The sequence below is a fragment of the Nannospalax galili genome, unplaced genomic scaffold (assembly GCF_000622305.1).
Source record: "Nannospalax galili isolate Female #2095 unplaced genomic scaffold, S.galili_v1.0 scaffold536, whole genome shotgun sequence".
Taxonomy (NCBI): Eukaryota; Metazoa; Chordata; class Mammalia; order Rodentia; family Spalacidae; genus Nannospalax; species Nannospalax galili.
In genome coordinates this window covers 861901-886213 of record NW_008337057.1, presented here as the reverse complement: position 1 = coordinate 886213, position 24313 = coordinate 861901, and the positions used below count along the sequence as shown (strand labels likewise).

Below are 24313 nucleotides of genomic sequence, written 5' to 3'. Positions count from 1 at the left end.
CACACACACACACACACACACACACACACACACACACACATATTAAATAAAAAATTAAAACAAGACGGGCTCACACTACCCTGGAACCCTTATTTTTATTTTATATGTATGAGTGTTATGCCTGCATGTAGGTAAGTGCGCCTGTGTCATGCAATGCCTGCGAAGGACAGAAGAGGCTGTAGAGCCCCTGGAACTGGAGTTACAGACAGTTGTTAGTTACCGTGTGGGTGCTGGGATTTGAACCTGGGTCTTCTGCAAGAACAGTCAGTGTTGTTAACCGCTGAGCCATCTCTCCAGTCCTTTTATGATACTTTAAAAAAAAACTTTATTAGTTAAGTGTGGTGATGTGTGGTGCCTTTAATCCCAGCATTTGGGAGGAAGAGGCAGAAGGATCAGGAGTTCAAGGTCATCCTTGTCTGCATAGCCAGTTGGAGGCCAGCCTGGGTTGACAAGAAACCATCTCCTTGAAAAACATTCTTTAATCTGTTGGGGATTTATATGGTTTAGGGTGGAGCTCTAATTTGAATTTTCCCCAGATTCATTGAATAGTCTTATCATTTTCAGAGCTGAATATGGCAGCACACATACTTAATCCTAGCACTCAGAGGGCTGAGGCAGAAGGATAGAAAATTGGAAGCTAGCCTGGGCTACATAATGAAATCCTATGTGTGTATGTAAGCCAAAGGTCAATGTCAGGTGTCTTCCACTATTTCTCTCTACCTTAGTTTTGTTGTTGCTGTTGTTTTTGTTTTCTTTTGGTCTTTTTGAGACAGGGTCTTCCTATAGCTACAGCTGACCTGAAGGTGCTATGGAGACCAGACTGGTCTCTGCCTCCTGAGTGGTGGGATTAAAGGTGTGTGCCACCATGCCTGGCTTCTACTTTAGTTTTTAAGACAGGGTTGCTCACTGAACCTGGAGCTTACTGATTGGCTAGACTGGCTGGCCAGTGAGCTCCAAGGATCCACCAGTCTCCTCCCCTTAGTGCTGGGGTTACAGATATATGCACCACCATGCCTGTCTTTTTACATGAGTACTGAGGATCTAAACACAGGTCTTTATGCTTATGCAGCTAGCTAGCACTTTACCCTCTGGGCCATCTCCTTAGTCCCCTGCTTTAAAACTATAACAGCAACACACAAAAACCCCTATCACTTTCTAATCTGCTTGTGCCTTTTTATTTATGAGCGCTATATTCTAGTTTTTGCCTAGATCTATTTACTAGTTCATTGGTTTAAGCAAAGAGGAAATTCTAAAGAGGAAATTCTTAGAGAGCCCAGTGTAATAATGCAAGGTTAATTAATTATTCACCTGACAGAGTGTTACTCTGAGTTCAGACTGTTCCTGTTGGTGATTGTGTCTCTGTGTTTTATCCGTCACAGTGGCTAGCTAGCATAGAAGCCAAAACTGTGACCTGTTGCATTTCAGATCATTTTGTATTTTTATTGTCTTATTCCTTATTGTTTTTATGCAGGAGGCTAGTCCAGAACACTATCCTTACGGGCCACCTAGGAGAGAAATATCAGGCATCTGTCTCTGTGCCTCCTGCTAATAGACAGTCTTTGGCTTGCAATGGTCAGAATGCAAGAGAACCATAAAACCTGTGACTCCTACAGTTCTAACTATACAGAAGTCTAAGTCCTAAAATAAATATAATTGCCTTCATTATACAAAGCATATGTATGTTAGGGTGGTCATATAGAATTGCTAATATTTAACCAGCTTCATCTAGTTTACACTAATTCTTATGTAGTCACATCTACAAATTAAAAAAAAAAACTAAATCCAATTGATAGGGAGATTTTTTTCCCCTAAGCCTGTCACTGATTCTGCCCCTAAGAAAGCAAGAGATATTAATGCAGTGGGAACTGGTATGTTGAGAACTTGGGCAGATCAATTGGTAACATGCCAATGCTGCAATGCCATTTTATGTGAGTGTGAATTCCTCTGTTAGAGCCTGGAGTCACCCCCACCCCTACCCCTGGCAACATTTGTGATCCAGTGCCTCTGCAAAGCAGGCCAAACTCTAGTAGATATGGAAAGGATTTTGAAAGAATCAGATTAACACGTTTTGAGTGCCAAGTTTCCTTACATCTCTCTTGTCTTTGAAAGATCTGTTTTCATCTATGATTTCATTGTAGCACCTCTCTGATGTAGTTATACAAGAAGGTAGAAAATTCAGGCTGTTTCATCCTGCATCCTAAATGTTTGGTGAAATCTCACCTCAGCCCCTTAAAAGGAATAAAATAGGAAACATCTTCAGTAAGGTCAGTTCTGCCATTCACCTGCACAGGAAACCAGTGAAGTATTAGAGTTGAATTTTTTAATATTTAATTTATTATTTTAATTTTATGTGTATGAATGTATTGCCTGCATGTATGTTAGTGTACCTGGATCACGCAATGCCAGCACAGGTCAGAAGAGGGTGTCAGATTTCCCCAGGAACTGGAGTTAACAGATAATTGTTAGCTGCCATGTGAGTGCTGAGAATCAAAGCTGGGTCCTCTGCAAGAACAGACAGTCCTCTTATCTGATGAGCCATCTCTCCAGCCCCTAGAGTCAAATTTTGAATACAGATGGATCTCCTGCTGGGCCCCAACTCAGGGTTGTATTCCAAAGAGTCATATAACACCACTTCTGTACATTATGTTATATATGTATTTTGTGTCTTATCTGATTCTCTATGAGTATATACTTGCTGTGAAAGAAGAAACTTTGTTTTATGTTTTTGCATGTGAGGAGTGGAACTTAGGGCCCTGCACATACTAAACACACGCTCTGCCACTTACATCCCAGTCTGGAACTCTTTTTTGCTGTGTCTGTAGTGCTTGTAACAGTATGTGGACTTTATAATATTCGATAAGTATTTGGCAGATATAGAAACAGATGAATACCTAGTCTAAATAATTTGTTTCCTGGCTTAGCCTATAAGGTTTGAAAAATGCTCATAATAGCTTAGAATGCTGATCCTCCTAGGAGACCTATGTTCAGATCCCTTCTGGTGTTTGAGCCCAAGGCCAAGTCAAGATATGCTTAGAACTCTTCTGGGGCCTAGACAGAAAGCAAGTGAAAACATGCTGACCCTGGGCTGAGCCACAAGGAAGTAGAGGCAGGGGACTCAGTGACCTCTCATGCTGCCTGGAGAGTCTATAGCAGCTGGCCTTTGTGATGGACTCCCTTGGTTTTCTATCTTTGTATGTTTGGGGATATGGAACACCTTTGTGTTTTCCAGTAAAAAAATTGTGTCTAACTCAGCTGAACTTCTAAAATATTCTTTTCAGGGAATGATCATCAAAGGAGGAAGAGAAGGAAAGTGACCAGGCAGCCAAAGCTGGACTGTGCCAGTCAGAAAGAAGAGCCTGAGAGGGCTTTAGGCTGGTCATAGTGTGCTCTCTGCCCTCTTTCAAGGGCCTTCCCTCCTTCTGAAGAATGACATCAACTTGGCGGAGACTGGGTTTTTATGCCTCTCTTCTGAAAAGGCAGCTAAATGGTGGGCCACCTGTCATCCAGTGGGAAAGAAGAAGAGTATTTCCAGGATGTGCAAGAAGTATTTACAGTGCAACAGGGGAGTGGACAGAGGAGTACACACTGCAGACAAGAAAGGATGTGGAGAAATGGTGGCATCAACAAATAAAAGAGCAGGCATCCAAAATTTCAGAACAAGATGTGAGTATTCTGAGAAGGCAGATACATGTGTTTATTACCTTTTTTTGTTGCTGTGGCCAAATACCTGACAAGAAGCAGCTTGAGGGAGGAAGAGTTTGTTTTGGTTCACATTTTGAAGAGATACAGTCCATCCTGGCAGGAAAGGCAAAATAGTCTGGTAGGAATGTGTGGTGGCTGGTCACATTGTATCCACAGTCAGGAAGCAGTGGACAAACAGAAAGTAGAGCTGGGCTATAAAACCTCAAGGCCCACCCCCAGTGGCCCACTTCCTCCAGCAAGTCTCTACCTCCCCAAAGCTTCTATAATCTTCTAAAACAGCGCCACCAGTTGGGGATCAAGTATTCAAACACACGATCCCATTGGGGACACTTTCCATTCAAACCACAATAGTAAAGAAGAGTGTTTGGGCCGGGCATAGTGGTGCCCACCTTTAATCCCTTCCCAGCACTTGGGAGGCAGAGGCAGGCAGATTATTGTGAGTTTGAGGCCAGCTTGTTCTGCATTCCAGGCCAGCTGGGGCTACAGGGAGACCCTGTCTCAAAAAAAGACAGAAAAAAAAAAAAAAGTGTTTAGACACTGGGCTCACACTGCCTGGTTTAAAATAAGCTACTGCGTGGCCTTAAACCAAATCATTGAGCCTGTCTATGCTTTAGTTTTCTTATCTAAAATGGAGAGTGATAATAATGATGCCTACCTGATTCCCAGGAGCATTGAGAGTGGCAAAGGAGGTGACAAAAGGTTAGGTAGGACACAGAAAACTTCATTTGATGAACATTTTACTGTGGGCCAGATACCATTTCCATTGGTTGGTTGATGTAATTCCAGAACAGTTCTGAAGATAGGCACCATCCTTACTTGGTGCATTAGAACCCTGAGGCCCAGGTGAGGTTTGGTAATGTGCTGAGATGTGCAGCTGGCATGTGACAAGCAGGGACCCAGTGCAGACTCCTGAGCCCAGGAAGGCACAGGAATTTGCCTTAGGCCTTTAGGACCAGAACTGGGGGCCCTGTACCCTGCCACCCTGTAGACCACACGACAGCTTCAGAGAGTGATCCACAGACAGACACAAGTCATTTTCTGAATCACAGCCTGACAGAAATGATAGGACCTGCTTATAAAAGCCATCATCTCTCCATTGCTGGCAGCCACAATTTCCCTTAAAGGCTTGAATTCTTACACTTTTATGTAATTATGAAAATTCCCCTTTCAATCAGATTCCTGCTCAATTATAACATAAGCTCCCATCATTTCTTCTCCCGTTCCCACCTCCAGATGATAGAACTCATTTTATTGTCACAGAGGAAAGTGACTTAATTCACCCAGAAAGCACAAGGCAGGGACAGGCAGTAGGCTGAATATATTTTCTGCAATAAACAAAAGTGTTCATGAATATTAAAGACTCGGTGGATTTGCTCTTCTGCATGTCTTTTATGAACTCAGGCTTGGAGTTGGGCTTAGCTGGTTTATGATAGATTATTTGATTTTGTCACAAATTTAACCTTCATTGAACAAACAAAAAGGCTGGTGAAGGTGTTAGGGTAAGGTTGTTACTATAATGCAACAAACAGTATAATGATTGTAATAAAAGAAAAATGTTTTACTTAAAAATTTGAAAGTTAAGGGGGCTGGAGAGATGGCTCAGTGATTAAGAACACTGGTTGTTCTTGCAGAAGACCCAGGTTCGAATCCCAGCACCTACATGGCAGCTAACAACTGTCTATAACTCCAGTTCCAGGGGATCCAACAACCTCTTCTGACCTCCGCGGGCATTGCACGACACGGGTGCACTTACCTACATGCAGGCAATACACGCATACACATTAAAAAAATAAAAATAAAAAAAAATTTGATAATTAAAAACTAGAAATAGGTCAGGTGTAGTGCAGCCTGGAGTTCCAGCACCCAGGAGGCTGAGGCAGGAGGATCATAATTTCCAGGCCAGCCTGGGCTGCCTAACAAGACCTTGTCTCAGAAACAAAAGAGAAACTACAAATAGCATATGTCAGGGCTTTCAATTGGAACGTCTTCCTTCCCTGCTGTCACACTGTATAAACACTGCAGCCATTCCAGCGGTGGGTGCAGGTGACTCTTGTTTTTGTGTTCTCCACGTTCTGTATTTGTTCTCTAAAAGCCTTCTCCTCCTCCAGGTGGCCTTCCTTATCTCGGTCATTTCTAGACGATGAGCAGGACAGAGGAAAGTTGCACTCTAGGCTTTCAGTTTGTTTAATTCCTTTACTGAAGGAAGTTTAAGAACTTAGCAAAGTGCTAGGCATAGTGGCATACACCTGTAATACCAGCACTCTGGAGGTAGAGGTAGGAGGGTTGCTGGGAATTTGGGGCCAACCTGGACTGCATAGCAAGACTGTCTCAAAAAACAAAAACCATCCAAACAAAAAAGAACTTGACTAGAATCTGATGTCTGGTTTTTCTACTCCCCTGATTAAAGTTACATATTAGTTACTCTTTTGTTGCTGAGATCAGATACTCAACAGAAGCAATTTAAGGAAGGGAAGAGTTTATTGTGGTTTGCAGTTTGGGGGGCTATGAGGGACAGCATGGTAGCAGGATCAGAAGGAAGCTGGTCACATTGCATCCAGTCAGGAAGCAGAGAGATGAACACTGCTCCTCACCTCACTTCCTCTTTTTTTCTCAGTCCAAGATCTCAGCCCTGGGGTTGGTGCCACCCATATTTAGGCTGGGTCTTCCCACCTTAGTTAACCTTATTGAGAAACTCCCTTACAGACTACTCAGGGCCTTGTCTTTCTTGTTGATTCTAGATCTTGCTAGGTTAACAACTGATTCTAATCACCTCAGGTTTGCTCTTCCTGAGGTGATTGTAAATACTAGCCAAGAAAATCTTTAAGACCCTCCTACATATGTACAAGAAGAGTCATAAATACTCTTATGTGTGTGTTCAAGCAATGCTGTGAAGTTTCCTGAAGCTCTAGGAAGGAGAGGAGATGAAAAGGGAGAACCGAAGGCAGAATTAACAACAGTGTGGCAGCAGATGACCTGGTCCTCGGCTACAGTTACCTGTTACTCTTCTAAGTGCCTAGCCCCCACTCTATGGGAGAATTTGAGGCTGGGTGGCAGGGAGCCTCTAGTTATCTGAACAGGATTTGTACAATCTGCAGGGGGGATGACTGCCTTTGGTGGTAAAAGGCCAACAAGCGTTCATTAGAGTTATTAAACTGTTAGGTGGCTGGGAGGTGGCTATAGAGATGATTAACACACAGTCCTTGGGCTGTGCCTACATCTCAGTGATATAGCACTGGTCTAGTATGCATGAGGCCCTGGGTTCCATCCCCAGCACTGCAGAAAGCTCCCCCCAAGTCCCACAGAATATCAGGTTCCCCATAAGGAATCAGTCCTGTGGCTAGAACCATTCCTTAGGGGCTTTGTTCCCTCATGTGCACAAACTTTTGACAGCAGTTGCCATTTGCCAGTAGAAGAGCAAAGTGCTAAAAGGGAGCAGCCCTGTGGGCCTCCCTGCTCTGTCTTCATTCTGGTCAGATGTGTACATTTCCTGCCAGAGCTGGAGAATCACATAACCATAATCTGTATCTACCTGTTTGTCACCTCTCAGAAACAGCCATCTGTTCCTTTCTTGGTTGATGTCCTTGTGGTTTTCCTACTTCAGTCTTTTCTGTTGAAAGAGCTCACAGTATACCAGGGAGACTTGGGAGCCATCTGGTGCCTAGAGACCCTATTCTCAGCACTGAATCTCAGTTAGATGCAGCCATGGGAAGCTTAGGAAGGGGCTCCAGTTTGAGATAACTGTGTAATTCAACTGCTGTCTCCTTGAATGATGTGGATATATGTGTTAGGGGTTCATTGGGAAAAAGTCTTTGAAGGCCTAGGCAGAAGCTGCTTTAAGGGAAGCTTTTTAAAATAGGTAGAAAGGTTAAAAATGCCTATGACTAATCAGCACTTAGACATTGTTACACATTATTGTGGACGTTCCTTAGCGTAAACCAGGGCATTGAATTTTTGGGTTTTAACATTTTATCAATTTATATAATGAGAATTTTTTTTTCTTTAAGGAAAATTTTAAAGTGTTCAATTATTACCTTGAGGGGCTGGAGAGATGGCTTAGCAGTTAAGAGCACTGACTGCTTTTGCAGAGGACCTGGGTTCGATTCCCAGCACTCATATGGAGGCTACAAACCATCCTTAACTCTAGTTCCAGGGGAATCTGAAGCCCTCTTCTGACTTCTGTGGCATTGCATGACACAGGTGCACTCACATACATGGCAGGCGATACACTCATACACATAAAGTAATAAAAATAATAAAATATAAAAAAATAAATAATTACCTTGAGTAAAGTGGCAAAATAGTGCATGCACAATGCGCAGAGAATACCTAATAAATACTTCCTGTCCTTTGTTGCTCCTAGAAATCAAAGCCCAAGTTTTATGTGCTCTCCATGTTCCCGTACCCTTCTGGCAAGCTGCACATGGGCCACATACGTATCTACACCCTCAGCGACACCATTGCACGGTTCCAGAAGATGCGAGGCATGCAGGTAAGAACAGGTGCCTGCCCTACTCAGGAGAGGAGTGTGGTAACGTGTTCAGGATAAATGAAGGAAGCCAACTGTGGCTGAGATTGAACGACTTTGAGGGTGAACACAGCAGTATAGTTTCCTTTTGTGCGCAGAAGATGAGGTTCTGAAGCATCTGGATGAACTGGGGGCAGCCATGTGATAAGGTTTGTGCTAGAGATGGACATGGGGTGAGGCTAGGGGAAGGCAGGAACAGATGTAACTGCAGTCTTCCCAGGAGGAGCTTCCCCATAAACAGTGAAGCCAGTGGTACAAAGATGGCTCAGGTGCTATGTGCTGGTCAGCTTTCCACCTCTACAGCAAATACCCGACCGAGACAGCCAGCTTGAAAGAGAGAAGGCTTATATAGCTCCTGGTCTTAGATGTTCTAGTCTTAGACTGGGCGTGGTGGCACATGCCTTTAGTCCTAGCACTCGGGAGGCAGAAGCAGATGGATCTCTGTGAGTTTGAGGCCAGTCTGGTCTACATGGTGAGTTCCAGGTCAGCTGGGGCTACAGGGAGACCTTGTGTCAAAAAGACACACAAAAAAAAGTTCTAGTCTGTGATGAGAGGGGCCCAGTGCCCATTTAGGTCTGTGCTGGGGATGCTAGACAGCCATGGTTGGGAGCACATCAGAGCACAAATGTCCTAGCCCCTTAGTATAATTCTGCAACTAACCTGATCCTTCAACTACATTTGTCTTTTTAAAAAAAATTAAGCCAACTTATTTTGAACAATTAGTGAATGCAAGTACATTGCTAAGATGAAACATAGCAAAAGCATTTTGATGACAATGTGGGGAAGCGGGCCAGCAGATAGGCAGATGAAGGTGTGTGTGTGGGAATCTATTCCTCCTGGATGGGATGGGATGTTAACAGAAGATGCTTATGAGGAACTGTGACTTTGTAGACATCCCAGGGCCATCAAACAAAGGGGTGTCTCCTACCATAGCTGAAGTTCAAGGTCGGGGTAGACATTGGTTTAACCCCTGTTTTACCACTTCCTGAGTGGCCTCATATTCTCCTCAGTGTCTCTGAATCCCACTTACCTCATTTTAACTAAAGGATGGACTGAGGATGTAGCACAGTGGCAGAGGGCTCACCTTGTTTATACAAGGCTCTGGATTCCATATTCAGGAAAGAAGGGGGCAGGAGAGAGGGGGAGAGAGAGAGAGAGGAAGGAGAGAGAGATTCCTCCTCACAGGTTGCTGTGAGGTCAGATGACATCATGCAGTGTGCCGTGTGTCTGGCACATAATACATCCTGTAATAATGATAGATATAATTATGATTTGTACTGATCTGATTTGCTCTGAGCTGCTCAGAAAAGTGATTCAGTACCATTTAATAAAGGAATCCCTGTGGTCTTCTGCTGGGAGCCATCTAGAGGGTTGCCCTAGCAAAGCCTCTGCTGTATTATGGCCTGCAATTCCTTCTGTCTGCAAACTGGCCAGCACTGGCTGAGTCTGGCCTGGGATTTGAAAGTGTTACTTGTCATTGGGGTTAAGGTCGGTTCCTGTGATCTGCATGTATGCTGGGCTGTCATTTTCCCCTTTCTTTCAGTTACTCTGTTTAAGAAAATATTTATTTTTATACTCCTGTTTAATTCAGAGCATTCCAGCCTATAACACCAAATTTGGCAGGCTGTTTTACATTAACATGGAGAAGAGAAATAGACATCTCACTTGATTTGTCAACAGTGTTGCAGATGGGTAGCATGGCACACATCCATAAGCCCAGCACTTGGGAGACTGAGGCAAGAGGAAGGAGTTTGGGGCCATCCTGGCCTATGTGATGAGTTCATGTCAGCCATGGCTATGTAGCAAGACCTTTTTTTCAGAAAACAAACAAAAGGAGTAGGCAGGAAGGCTCGTGGGGCATTCTTCTTGGTTTCAAACCCTGCCCTGTGTCAGGACTGGTCCCTGAGGTCCTGTGGGACTGGACTTGACGTGAGTTCCATGGTCCTCACTCTAAAGAAGAGTATCTGCCTTGGGACAGCCAGACAAGATCAGATACATGTTGATTAATTTAGTCCATAAATTGCCCTTGTTCCATCAGCCTTATTCTGAATCTTTGGCTTCCTTCTGTCTCAAATAGAAACATTGGAGTATTAGGTAAAAACAAGGCAGTTGACCTAAGAAAAGTCAAATTTTCCTTTTGCTATAACTTGCTAAATTGTTACCTTAAAATTTTTTTGTTGCAGGGCCTGGTGTCTCACACCTTTAATCCCAGCACTCAGGAGACAGGCACAGGCGGATCTCTGTGAAACTGAGGCCAGCCTGGTCTACATAGTGAGTTCCAGGCCAGCTAGGCTACAAGGAGACCCTGCCTCAAAGAACTGAAAAAAATAAAATAAAATAAAAAAGTAGGAGGAAAGACATAGCTGACATGGCCTGAGCAGCTACCGCCAACTTCCCAGTGGTCTTTGTCCTTGTCCTCTCCAGCCTCAGCAGCTTGGAGTGTGGGGACATTTCCTCCAGGAAACAGTGTTCTCTGCACCATAGCTCGTTCTCTGGGATTTCTTCTCTGCTCCTTGGCTTTTTCCTCCCTCTATCCACAGGCTTCCCTGCTCTGCCCATCTTTGTCTTCATATTCAACCACCAAGAAAGTTTGCTTTATTCCTACCTTGCTGAGAATTTTGATCATGAATGAATATTGGTTTTTCTCAAATACTTTTCTGTATCTGCTGTATGGTCTGTGGTTTTCTCCTTTCAATCTATTATGGTAATTAATTTTTAAAATATTAAAGCAACTTTGCATTTCTGGGACAAATTGAATTTTTCATAACTGTATTACTTACATTTCTAGTTGCTGTGACAAAATACCTGACAAAAACAACTTAAGGAAAAAGAACTTAAGGACTTCATTCTGACTCACAGTTTGAGGGTGCAGTCTATCATGAGTCAGGAGGTGCAGCAACAGGAGCGTGAAGCAGCTGGTCACATTGTCCACAGTCAGGAAGCAGAGAGAGATGCTGGTACTCGGCTCACTTTCTGTGGGGGGACATTTAAGGACACTTAAATGTGTGTTTCCACCTCAGTTAACTTACTTTGGATGATGCTTCACAGACTTCCAGAGATTTGTTTCCATGGTGATTCTAAATCTCATCAGGTTAACTATTAAGATTAACCATCGTACCATCATACTAATTTTTTATGGGTTTTTTTTAAAATGTTTTATTTTTTATTTTTATTTTATGTGTATGAGTGTATTGCCTGCATGTATGTGAATGCACCCGTGTTGTGCAATGCCCTGGAGGTCAGAAGAGGCCTTCGGATTCCCCTGGAACTGGAGTTAAGGACAGTTTGTAGCCACCATGTGGGTGCTGGGAATTGAACCTAGGTCCTCTGCAAGAGCAGTCAGTGTTCTTAACTGCTGAGCCATCTCTCCAGTCCCAATTAAATATTAAAAAAATAAATAAATAAAACATAAGGGGCTGGAGAGATGGCTCAGCAGTTAAGAACACTTTCTGTTCTTCTAGAGGACCCAGATTCAATTGCCAGCACCCACATCACAGCTAACAACCGTCCGTAACTCCAGTTCCAGGGGATCCAACACTGTCTTCTCTTGATAGGCATTGCATGCACATGGTGCATTTACATATATGCAGGCAAAGCACTCACACATATAAAATAAAAAATAAAATATTTAAAAGTACTTTATTTTATGTGTATAAATGTATTGCCTGCATGTATAAGAGCACCTGTGTCATGCAATGCCCACGGAGGTCAGACGAGTGTATCAGATGCCCCTGGAACTGGAGTTAGTTGTTAGCTGCCATGTGGGTGCTGGGAATGAACCCAGCAGCCACATAATAATTTTTAAAAAATATATAGACTGCTATATTCAATTCACCAATCTCTTTATGAGAGATAGCCATCTATCATTCTTTCTTCTCTTCCACAGTCTCATGTAGCCCAGACTGGCTTCAAATTCACTATGTAATTTGGTATGCTAATTTTTGTAAAATGTAATCTTATTACTATTCTGCATATATGTTTACTCAGTATTTGTTTCAGTATTCATCTTAACTGTGGTACTACAAATTGGTTTTAGAAGTTGTTTCCAAATTTTTGCTCTAGTGAATATCCTTTGCCTGACTTGTTAGCCTTGCGGGAGACAAGGCCTCACTGGGCTAAACTTGTGCACAGACTGACTGCATCTCACCAGATGGCTTTCCAAATGCTGGTTCTGACTTATAGTCCTATAGCAATGAATGTCAATTTTTACTGCTCTGTATCATTGGCAGCAGTTAATGGTGCTAGACTTTTTAATCTTTGCTAGTTGGATGCATAGGAACTGGCATCAGTTTTATTTGTTTGTTTTGGGGGGTGCTGGGCATGGCCTCCAGGGCCTTATACATGACACATGTAGTCAAGTCCTTCAGCTACACCCAGTTGTGAGGTTTTTGTGTGCTCGTTTAGTTGGGTTTTTTAGACAGGGCTCCAGGCAGGCCTTGAACTCATAATCCTCTTGCCTCAACTTTCTGAGTGCTGGGATTACAGGTGTATACCATCATGCCAGGGTCCTGTTGTGGTTTAAAATATCTTATTGCATTTGTTTTTATTGATTCATTATCATTTTATTCCTGCATGTGCTATGGTGCTATGGAGGTAGAGGACAGCTTGAGGGCATCAGTTCTCTCCTTCCACTCTGTGCTCTGAGAATTGACTTTATGTCTTCAGGCTTGGTGGCAAGCACCTTTACCCACTGAGCCATCCCACCAGCTACATTTTTAATTTGTATTTTCCTGATTACTGAGACTGAGAGATCTTATTTTTTTACTTAAGCTTCCTCTTACTGGATTTCTCGCTCACAATAATTGTCAAGTTTCTCTTGTTCTGTTTGTCTTGTTACTGTTCCGTGGGATTTTTTTTTTTTTTTTTAATACTGCATCTGGATTATGGACTCTGTCTGTGGAGTGCAGTGCAAGGTCTTCGCCCAGTCTCTGGACTGTCTTTACATTTTGAGAGACTGGAGAGCATGGGTTACAGTCTGCCTTTGAGATGGGCAAGAATGATAACTCAGAAAGGCCAAGGTGGTTTTTGTTTTGATTTACTCCTGTACCAGCACATAGATTGTGCAAAGGGGAGAGATGAGGTAAGAGTTCCCTGTTGCCCCTTGTTTTTCCACAGAAGCAGTGACCCTCGAAGGTCTCTCAGTGAAGGATGGATCCCCTTCTTGTACCTGAGTGAAAGGGTGCTAGCATGTGACCCTGGCAGCTCCAGCCCCATGGCTCCAGGACCCAGGTGTATCATGCTTAAGATGATCCTCTCACTTGGGAAGCTGTTACTTAAGCCCAGATTTGAGGCCTTGACATTTTTTTCCTGTACTGGACAGCAGGGCAGTCTTTTTGTGTCTGTGCCAGTGACCGGGAAGCCTGTGTAATTCTCAATAGCCCTTTTATGAGTCCAAAGTTAGCATTACAGTTTTCTCTTTGTAATGTTTTTTTCTGGTCTGCTTGCCCAAGCCTCCTGAATCCATAGTCCTTGATAAGGTACACATTTATCTCTATAGTGAGCTTTCTCATTCTCAAGTCTGGTTTTTACCCATGTATCTCCTTGGAGTACCTCTCATTGTCCTTTAAGTAAGTCCTTGACATTCTTCAAAGTCCTCTTAAATTCTTCCTTCCACTATAAAACTGCCCCTCAATTCTCCAGCTCAAACTTATCAGGAAGTACTTCAGCATATAGTACCTCAACTAAGCTGACAGATTCTCTGTGGTTTTCATCTGCCCAATATTTTAAGCTTCTCAGGGACAGAAAGGGTCTCTTCACTTTTTTCTGTTTGTAGGATGTCTGCCTTTTTTTTTTTTTTTTTGGTCTTTTTTGAGACAGGGTCTCCCTGTGGCCCCAGCTGTCCTGGAACTCACTATGTAGACCAGGCTGGCCTTGAATTCACAGAGATCCGCCTGCCTCTGCCTCCCGAGTGCTGGGATTAAAGGCATGCGCCACCATGCCTGGCTAGTATGTCTGCCTTTTAATGGTTATGTGGAACCAACTCCCCCGTCCCCCATAATCTACAACTTACAAGAAGGATTCTGAGCCAGGCCTTTAGTTCTAGGACTTGGGAAGTAGAGGAAGGTGGATCTCTGTGAGTTCAAGACCAGCCTGGTCTACATAGTGAGTTCCAGGCCAGCTGGGGCTACAGGGAGACCTTGTCTCAAAAAGACCAAAAAAAAAAAAATTGAGGATTTGAGGATTTATTTTTTTTGTCAGGTATGGTGGTATACACCTTTAATCCCAGCACTTGGGAGGCAGAGGCAGGCAGATCTCTGAGTTCAATGCCAGCCTGGTCTACATAGTGAGTTCCAGGCCAGCTCGACAGCTGGGGCTACAGGGAGACCCTGTCTCAAAAAAAAAAAAAAAGTATCCTATATTTGCATTATATTGCACACCTGGGCAGTGGCAGGAGGCTCATTAGTTTGAGGCCAATATGGGCTACATAAGGAGACCCTGCCTCAAATGAAACAAACCAAACAACTTCAGATAAAAGAACTGTTCTACCATATACTAGGATGGTCAAAAGGATCAAAATGTTTGTGAGCCACTTTGCTTCGAGGCCCCCATGTAAAGTGATGCAGATAACCAGTGTTCCTGACTTGAGCATGCTCGTTTTTTAAAAAAATATTTTATTATTTTTATTTTATGTGTATGTGTGTATTGCCTGCATGTAGGGAAGTGCACCTGTGTCGTGCAATGCCCGAGGAGGACAGAAGAGACTGTCGGATCCCATGGAACTGGAATTATGGACAGTTGTTAGCTGCCATGTGGGTGCTGGGATTTGAACCTGGGTCTTCTGCAAGAACAGTCAGTGTTTGTGCTGGATAGCTTTAGTGTCAACTTGACACACCTGGGTTGAGGGACCCTCAGTCGGGAAATTGCCTCTATTGGACTGGCCTGTGGCCATGTCTGAGGGGCATCTTCTTGATGAGTGATGTGGGAGGGCCCAGCCCACTGTGGGTGGTGCCACCCCTGGGCAGGTGGGCCTGTGTTGCATAAGAAAGCAGGCTGAGCAGGGGGGCCAAGGGAGCAAGCCTGTAAGCAGCGTTCCTCCATGGCCTGTGCTCTAGCTCCTGCCTCCAGGTTCCTGCCCTGAGTTCCTACCTTGGGCTGCCTGATGAACTGCGACCTGGGAGATGTAAGACAAATAAACCCTTTCCTCCCCAAGTTGGTACTGGTCAGAGTGTTTTGTCACAGCAATGAAGAAACAAACTAAGACAGTGTTATTAACTGCTGGGCTATCTCTCCAGCCCCTTGAGCAGTGTTTTTAAGATTATTACTGAGTGTGAAAAACATTTGAGGACCAGAGCTGGCTCAGTGGGTAAAGGCATTTTTGCGCTTGCCCGGTATTGTAAGTTCAGTCCTCAGAATCCATGTAAAGAAAGGTGTAAGGAGAGAGTAGACTCCACATAGTTGTCCTCTGACCTCTGCACACACCCCATTGCATGTGCCCTACCCCCAAACAATAATAGAGAAAAAAAAATAAACATTTGGAAGCCATCAGGGAAATAGTGGGCCCCCAAATTTGAGCTAGAATTCGAGACTGTTGCCACCCAGTGTGGTACCCAAGCATTCATACCTTGAGTGCTCTGTAATGACAGTTTTCCCATCAGGTGTTTATTTGAGAGGTGGAGGTAGGGCTGAGGAATCTGCATTTTGAGTGAGCAGTCCCAAAAGCCTGGCCAGGTATGGAACATGGTGAATGGGTGACATGCTCAAATGGATAGGGCTGTCTAGGTTCAAACATAAGTCATGTTGAAGTACAAAGAAAGCTAAAGGTCTTAAACAGCTGACCCTGCCACAGATGCAGGTAGATTAGATGAGCATTGTTGATGAGGTGGAGGTGGTTTGAGGTTGATGAATTAGTCCAGAGCCAGAACTTTCTATCAGAGCAGCAATAATGCCTGCCTTTCCCAGGGGTGATCAGCAGGAAAGCCCTTTAAAATCTGTAATGCGGGGCTGGAGAGATGGCTCAGGGGTTAAGAACACTGGTTGTTCTTTCAGAAGACCTGGTTTCAAATCCCAGCACCCACATGGCAGCTGGCAACTGTCCATGGCTCCAGTTCCAGGGGATCCGACAGCCTTTTCTGACCTCCACGGGCGTTGCACAACACGGGTGCACTTGCCTATGTGTGAGCAGTACATGCATGAGCATAAAATGAAAATAATAAAACAAAATACATATCTTTTAAAAAATACTGTAATGCACCCACAGGTGGTGGTGCATGCTGGATCTCAGCACTTGAGAGGTGGAGGCAGGTGAATCAAGGGATCAAAGCCAGTCTTGGCTACATAGTGGGTTCAAGACCACCATTTAAATTCTTCGCTTTCCCATAGTCAGAAAAGGCTGTTTTGCCAGTTGGTTGCTCCTTAAACTCAAAGGCTGCCTGATGACCTGCTGAAAGCTCAGCTCCATATGGTGATTTTGTTGTGTTTTCATATGTTGTGTGCACAGATGGCTAGAAAATAAAATTCCTTGCCTCCTACCTCAGCTGGTGTCCCAGCACCTTCTGCTTCAGGAGCAGAATGACAGAAGCATCAGGATACCCATTCCCTGTGCAGAGCTGGGGGTGGCCTAGTGAGTCTCAGACAGAACAGCTGCAGCCTTGTCCAAGTGCAGGAGGAGGAAATTGGGGTTCAGTGTCTGCAGCTGCATAACCACTGTGCAATCACCCAGAAATGTCGGTAGCCAGGGACATTCTCAGCAAGCCAGCCTGTGGATGTTTCCTTGGTTTTCAGTTTGCCGTCCATCAGTGAGTGTCTATGAAGGCCCAGAGTGAGCCGCCTGGGATTTAGTTAGAGATTTTTCAAATCTCTGTGGCATCAGGTATAGGCGAGCACGCACGCTGGGCGCTCGGGGTCCCTGCGTGCACTCCCCGAATGGCACGGCGGGTCCGCAGGCTCCCCCGCCGTGCGTCTGGAGGAAGGTGGGTCTGGCCCCGCAAGCTTCTCCGGCGGGCTGCGTTCTGTGGCACCGTGGCTGGTGTCTCCTGGATGCAGTGGCTGGCCGCGGCTTTTGGTGGTGAAAGTTCCTCTGCTGCTGGAGCGTTGTCCAGCCGAATTCCGCCCTTAATTCACCCGTGTACCTTCCTCAGGAAGCGAGGTCCCACTGGCCACTGGACCGTGCAGGAAGAGTAGGAGGACAGCAAAAGCTAGGAATGTCCGCAAGTCGGTAACGGAGGAGTGCTGCCCCCCGAGGAGACTAGATTGCAGGCAGGAGACACAGACTCAGTCTACAGCGCATTATTCCAAGTCTCAGTGACCCAGTGATCCTGCTCTAGTTCCAGCTCTGCTTCTAGCCCCCAATATTGAGAGAAGACTAGGATATTTATACCATGGGGGTAGTGGTAAAAGCTTTGGCTGTTAGATACTCTGTGAGGCCAGACTGTTGACTACCTGAAAAATCACACAGGAAGGCATGGTATTCCTGGAGCCAGAGGCCATGTTTATGTTTAGAGCATTTGTGGCGGGCACTTCAAAAGGAGTCCGGAAGGATGCCAGGTACTCTGCTGAAAGGAGCCTCAGCACATGATTCCGAGCTGCATGAGCTGTCCAGACGTGAAGGGACTTCTACTTCACAGCAGGGGCCCCCAACAGTCAGGAAATAGGCAGTGGATTTGCAGGATAACCCTTTCAGGTGTGGTTTGAAGGAGCGAAGGCAGGGTTGCTCAGCGCCTTGATTGGAAAGTGCCTGATTTATCTTTGGGTCCCATCCCTCCCTGTTCCCAAGGGAGGCCTGCATTTTGGGCCTAGGGGCTGTCACTGGTTTTTCGTACTCTGAAGTAGTCACTTGAATTTTTTATCCAATCTGTAATAATAGTGGCTTATTTTACTGGCTAAAGGAAATTAAATTTTGTGTTTCTCGTTTCTTGGAAATAGAGTGTTGAACCTACTCCGAGAAGACATGGCACTCTGAAAATAGCAGCTCTTTTCAAAGCAGTAACCATGGTGCCCTGCATCTAAAGCTGAATTGGTTTCAAATACAAAGTTTTGTTGGGGGGAGTGGAGAGAAACTGGCCATTGCTAGCAGACTGTTTGGCCCTGTGCTGGTGGCATTATTCTCCTCTCTGTAGAAAGGCAGGGGACCAAACACCTCCACCTTCTAGCTGTCCACCCATCCATCTGTCCATCTCCAAACTTCTTAGTGCAACTCACCCTTGCTTCCTGTGGGGAGGAACAAATTGCCCTCTGCTGGTTCCCCAGCCCTTCTGAAAGTATTTTAAAACTACAAAAAAATTCCACATTGCCTCTTTTAAAAAGAAATACAACATAGATAAGATTATACCTCGATCCACCCCCCAGCCCTGCATGCCTTTTGCTGAATCTGCTTGGCTCCAGCCCGCCTGCCAACCTTGAGATGCCCGGGTTCAGTCTGGAGGATTCTACACCCTGTGCTAGCTATGCCCCAGCTCCCTTGCCTATTTCCTGGCCAGCTCTGGTCTGATTTGCAGGGTTCTGACATACATGTTGCCCTAGCAGCTCTTGGTCTGCCATGGTAGTAGCCAGCTCCTACTCACTTTGAGACCTGACAACTTTACCCCTACTTGCTTTGTATTGGGTCATATTTCCCAAGCTGTGGGGTAAGCTGGCCTGTGACTGAGTTTTCATTTATGTGTTTATTTTTGTGATTCAGTGAGTTTAATTAGGGCTACTTACAAGAGCAGGAGCCACTTACCAGGGGCTATACCATGAAAGAAAATCTCTCTCTCCCCCAGCAAACATTAACTACCTATAGCTCTTTAGGAAGGGGTGGGCCCTCCCTCCTATTCTGACTGGTTTTGAGCCATAGGAAACCAACCTCCCTCTCTCCCTCATTCCTCCCTTCCTTCCTCCCTCCCTCCCTCCCTCCCTCCCTCTCCTGATTCCTGCCTCAGCCACCACCTAGTTCCATGTGGCTGTACATGAGCATGTTTGTATTTCTGCCCACATATCAGCCTGGGGCCCTGCCCACTGCTGTCCCCTTTGTTTCTTGGGCCCAAGGTAGTGGTGGTGCATCTATCAGGTCTGAGCTGGCAATGCTGTCCTGCTCTTCTGAGTTTCTGCATGGCTTCACTGTCTCTTTGGCTTCTTACTTAAACGTACAAATATAGAGTACTTGTGAGATCGAGGTGGAAATGGTGGTTTTTTAGACTGTGGACAGGTTGATCTCCAAGTTAAGCAACTGGGACTTCTGGATTCACCTCTGAATATTTTTACATTTATTATTTTAAATTATCATTTTTATCTTCTGCCACCTTCCATGATGTCACATTCCCACTGTTCCAAATTGACATGATGGATATTTTAAGGTATATCTTCAGTAGATTTATAAAAATAAATAAAATACCTGGGAAAATGTTGTGAAACTGTAGAAAGCACTCATATCTAAGAAGAAGTCAGCTTAGGAAAACGAGAATGCTCAAGGCCTGCATTAATTACTTTAATTCAAGGGTCTGTCATATTGCCCAGGGTGACCCAGAACTCAGTCCTCCTTCAGCTTCCTGGGGAACTGGGATTATAGGTTGCACCCCATGCCTAGCTGTACCTAACACATAAATCCAGATTGTCTAGTTAGCACATGTGAGCCACAGGTATAGTTACTTTTAACTACAGAGGGAATGAAACAGGTTATAGTGCTAGAAAGAAAGCTAAGGGGGAGTTTAGAATTCTTCCAGCAAATGATTTGGGCAGTCATGGCATAGAGAAGTCAAGGATGAGAGACTACAGCTTTTTTTTTCTTTTGCAGCATTGGGGGTTAAATCTGTGGCCTTGCACATGCTAAGCACATACCCTACCACCCTATCCCAGAAATAGTATCATGTACTTGGGATAGAGGTAACTGGGGTGGGGTGAGGGGGTTGTATCTTTCTTTCCTTCCTTCTTTCTATTTTTTGTTTTGTTTTTTGGGGTAGGGTCTTATTGTGTAACCCAGGCTGACTTTGAACTCATGATCCTTTTACCCAAGTCTTCTAAGTGTTGGGATTATAGGTGTGTGTCACCTAATAGGATACAGTCCGCCCCAGAGGGACAGAGACACTGGGTGTATTGTAATGTTGCTTTGGTCTTCACTCTTTCTCCCCCTTGATGGAAGTGCTGCATGTGGTCCCCAGGGTATAGGAACAGGGCTTCCTGATTTATAGAAATTTTGTTTGCAGAGACATTTAGTCCAGTGCCCTGGCCAATGATGGAAGGAGTTTCCTGAGTGAGTTGTAGGAAGGACTTACAGTCTGTTTTCTGGGGGATAGACATTTGAATTTGCTAAGAATCTGAAATATTAAGAAAGTTTTAAGATTTTTCTAACTTCATGTTCATAGACAGCTTGGATAACATGTGAACTAAGAATATCTTCTCATGTCAATTCCATCTGAAAACAAAAATAGAAATGATTAAGTGTGTTACGTAAATCCAGACTTCTTTTGTGACACTCTCTCTCTCTCTCTCTCTCTCTCTCTCTCTCTCTCTCTCTCTGTATTGACCTTACTTAAAAATCCAGATGGCACTTAACAGAATGTTAATGGGCAGAAACATTGAACCAGTGCCGTTGGTGCTTCTGACAAAGACTCCAAGTGCTGATTAGGTGCTCCTTTCTGCAGAACAGTTACACAACAGCTACAGTGGTCTGCCCAGAAAGCCACTGGGGAGAATTCATTTCAGTAGGAAGCAAAACTCAGGTGTAGTCCAGGAAAGTATTGCAGAACTTCCAAGTGATCAGTGCAGAGCTTTTCTAGTTCTTGAAAAAGACAAAAGAAAAAGAACAACCTCAAAGCTCAGAGGTGAACAGGGGGGCGACTTAGTCACCTGGACTCCAGTATTCCAGAGCAAGCTGAGCCCCAAGAATGTTTGTCTACTGAAGCCTCCTGGCTGTCAGGTATGAAACTCACTTCAGACCCACTTCAACAAAAAAGGTTTTGTTTTTACAGACCCTGCTAAAGCTCACAGGCTCCAAGGAAACATTGCAGGAGCAGGCAGCCTGAAACTGGGAGCAGGACCTTGAGACTCACCTGTGTCTCCTGCTCCAGCTCCCATTCAACTTCCTCGTATGTCTCCATGAGCTGGAGTTTGGGCCCTGGGAAGCTCTTGTGGGAGACTCTCCTTCACTGCAGCAGCCAGCCTCTCTCCAGACAAGCCTGGGGAAGGGTCTAAGGCCATGCCTCCCCTGTCAGGAAAGGGCCATCCACATCAGACTGTGAGAAACTTGAGAGGGAGCAATTTCTAACAGGAGGAGATGTTGTGAGGGAGGATGGTATGCTGTAGGTCACCCATGTTTCACAGGAAGAAAGAGACCTCATGTCCCAGCTGGGTTGGAATATGTCTAGTCAGGTTCCCAAAACCGCATGGACCAACAAGTGTTAGGCCTGTACACATCATACTGAGTTAGCTCCTGGTAGGCAGTAGGGGAAAAGGACCCATGGGAAAACTTTAAGTTTCCCATTGTGCCAGAGTGGGAATAGATGTTAAGGTGAAAAGGGAATGTAAGGATTAAAACAGTGAATCCAGGAGCCCTGATGATAGAGACAAAGGTGCCTGTGGATGGGTATGAGATGGCCAGGTGACCTGGTAAGAAACAGACAGGTTCTAAGAAGCAAAGACCGTGACAACAGGTTGGCTAGCTAGCTTCCATGAGACCTTTCCTTTAGGAAAACACAGGCTAGGCACTCTTGCTCATTACATATTCATGCTTTAATGAGTTGTTTCTAATGCTGCTAAGTATAGTAGACTAGTTGTAAGTAAGAATGCCTTATAACAAGCCAGCCCTATATCAGGAAATAGACCCCAGCGCATCCCATAGACAGAAATAATCAAGAACACCCCAGAGTATCCTGTAGACAGAGATCATCAAGAACACCCAGAGCATCTGTAGACAGAGATGTCCAGGAACACCCAGAGAAAGCATCTGTAGACAGAGATGTCCAGGAACACCCAGAGAAAGCATCTGTAGACAGAGATGTCCAGGAACACCCAGAGAAAGCATCTGTAGACAGAGATGTCCAGGAACACCCAGAGCATCTGTAGACAGAGATGTCCAGGAACACTACAGCTGCGTCTCTTCTCAGGAGCTGTAAAAGCAAAGAGAACTTAGTACAATTAACAGCTTGTACCCATGATGTAATGTTAAATGACAAAGACAGGTTACAATATGTTTCTATAAAAACAACTACTTCTATGTATATGTTTGAGTGAGTAGAGGAGTTTAGAAGGCACAAAAACAGGCTGCTGGCTACAGGAGGCCTTGAAAGTGCACTAGTGGTCCGTACCTAAGATCAGCTTCACCTTTGTCGTCGTATCCTGTCATTTCACTTGTTAAGTTAGTCAGCTCATGTTTATAATTTGAAAGACATCAAATGAAGAAAAAAGAAAAGGAATCTGTTTCCTTTGACCCCAGAGAGGATATGGTATGAACATGGGAACTGAGTTCTTGTCCAATCTTAATAAAACTTAAGGGTGTACAGTTAGTTACCTGCGGCTGGACTGGTTGCTGCCACATTGGACAGCACATCTCTACAACTGCAGAGTGTGTGTACATATTTTTGAAGTTGAAAGAAACAATTTCAGGGAAATAATTTAAGTTTGTGAGGCCTGAATAAAGTAAGGCAGGTGTGGAGGCAGGAAGATTATGAGTTCAAGGCCAGCCTGGGCTATCTAGCAGGACTCTGTTGATGGGGCCAGTATTGGGGTTTAGTGGGTACCTACCTGGAGTTCTAGGTTCTTGTGTTCCAGAACAAAGAATTGAACGGACATACAGACAGCTGGCAAAGCTCGAGAGTTTAAGGAAGAATACAGTCCAAGGGAGGAGGAGCAGAGAAAAGCTCAGTAGCTTAAATGGGCCCATGGTACAGAGTTGCGGTATTTTGACTCATTTGCATGACCAAGGGCTCATCCATGCACGTTCTGTTACATGAAGTTGTATACACAACTCCATGCATCATACATCTCATTAGTGGCTTGACCTTCTACTCAGAGATATGTGTTGTTAGTTGGGGTTTTTTTCCTCCTTTTTTTCATGTTTGTATGTGTGGTATGTGTGTATGGGTGTGGGTGCATATGCATGTGGGTACACGTGTGTGGAGGCCCAAGGTTGATGTTGGGAATCTTCCTCAGTTACTCTTCCACTTTATTCTTTTGAGGCTCAGGCTCTTCTGATCAAACCCAGAGTTTGCCAATATGGCCAGTCTCCCTAAGCCATCTTATCCCTGGGATCCCCTGTCTTCGGTGGCTGGAATTACTGGCAGGCTGCCACAGCCACTCAGCATTTATGTGAGTTCTGGTGAACCAAACTCCTGTCCACTAAAGCATAGCAAGTGCTTTAACCACTGAGCCATCTCCCCAACCCAGTTTTAGTTTTATAATGAGCCACAGGTTACTCTGGAATACTCTGGAGGGCCTCTGTGCCTGAACCTGTGGCCTGTTTTAGTTAGGAGGATGGTCCCAGCCTTTGCCAATTTTTTTTCATATGCTAATTTTATAAGGTTGTATATAAGGCTTTCTGGACCTCACTCTTTCCCTGCTCTCCTGCTTGTTTTAACAAAGGGCAGAATGTAAAACATACTAGTCTGGGCTAGAGAGATAGCTCAGGGGTTAAGAGCACTGGGTGCTCTTGCAGAAGACCTGGGTTCAGATCCTGGCACCCATGTGGCAGCTAACTGTAACTCTAGTTCCAGGGGATCCAATGCCCTCTTCTGGCCTCCACGAGCATCGCATGACACAGGTGCATTTACATACTTGCAGGCAATACATTCACATACATGTAAAATAAAAATAACAAAAAAATAAAATACTTTTTTTTTAAATTATTTAATAACCACATGATTAGAAGCATTTCATTACAGCATTAACATATTCAATAACAATTTCCAGAGCAAACTCTTTCAATATTGGCTCTAAATTTTTAGGTTCACATTTGAACTAATACAGTTATACATTATTGTACTCGGTATAAACCTTATAAGACATAAAATTGAATGAGGCTTTAAACTTTAAAAAAGATCTCCATTTCATTTTAGAATATATTGTTCCTTGCAGAAAGACTCATTGTTTTTGCTACTAACACTGAGATGTTGGCGCATGCATCTCTAATCTGTATGCATCTGATTATTATTAGTTCTAATCGGTTGCACTTGGATTCTT

At 44.4% G+C, this 24313-nt stretch overlaps 1 protein-coding gene across 1 annotated transcript in view; it reads left to right on the top strand.

The window, feature by feature from the left end:
* The window catches only part of Lars2 (leucyl-tRNA synthetase 2, mitochondrial), a 107287-nt gene that overhangs the window by 2151 nt on the left and 80823 nt on the right, over positions 1 to 24313 (top strand). Inside the window, exons 2-3 of the mRNA XM_008831929.3 lie at positions 3279 to 3663; positions 8063 to 8191. Of these exons, the coding sequence (XP_008830151.1) occupies positions 3427 to 3663; positions 8063 to 8191 (366 nt within the window). The 5' untranslated portion in view covers positions 3279 to 3426. The remainder of the gene's footprint in view (positions 1 to 3278; positions 3664 to 8062; positions 8192 to 24313) is intronic.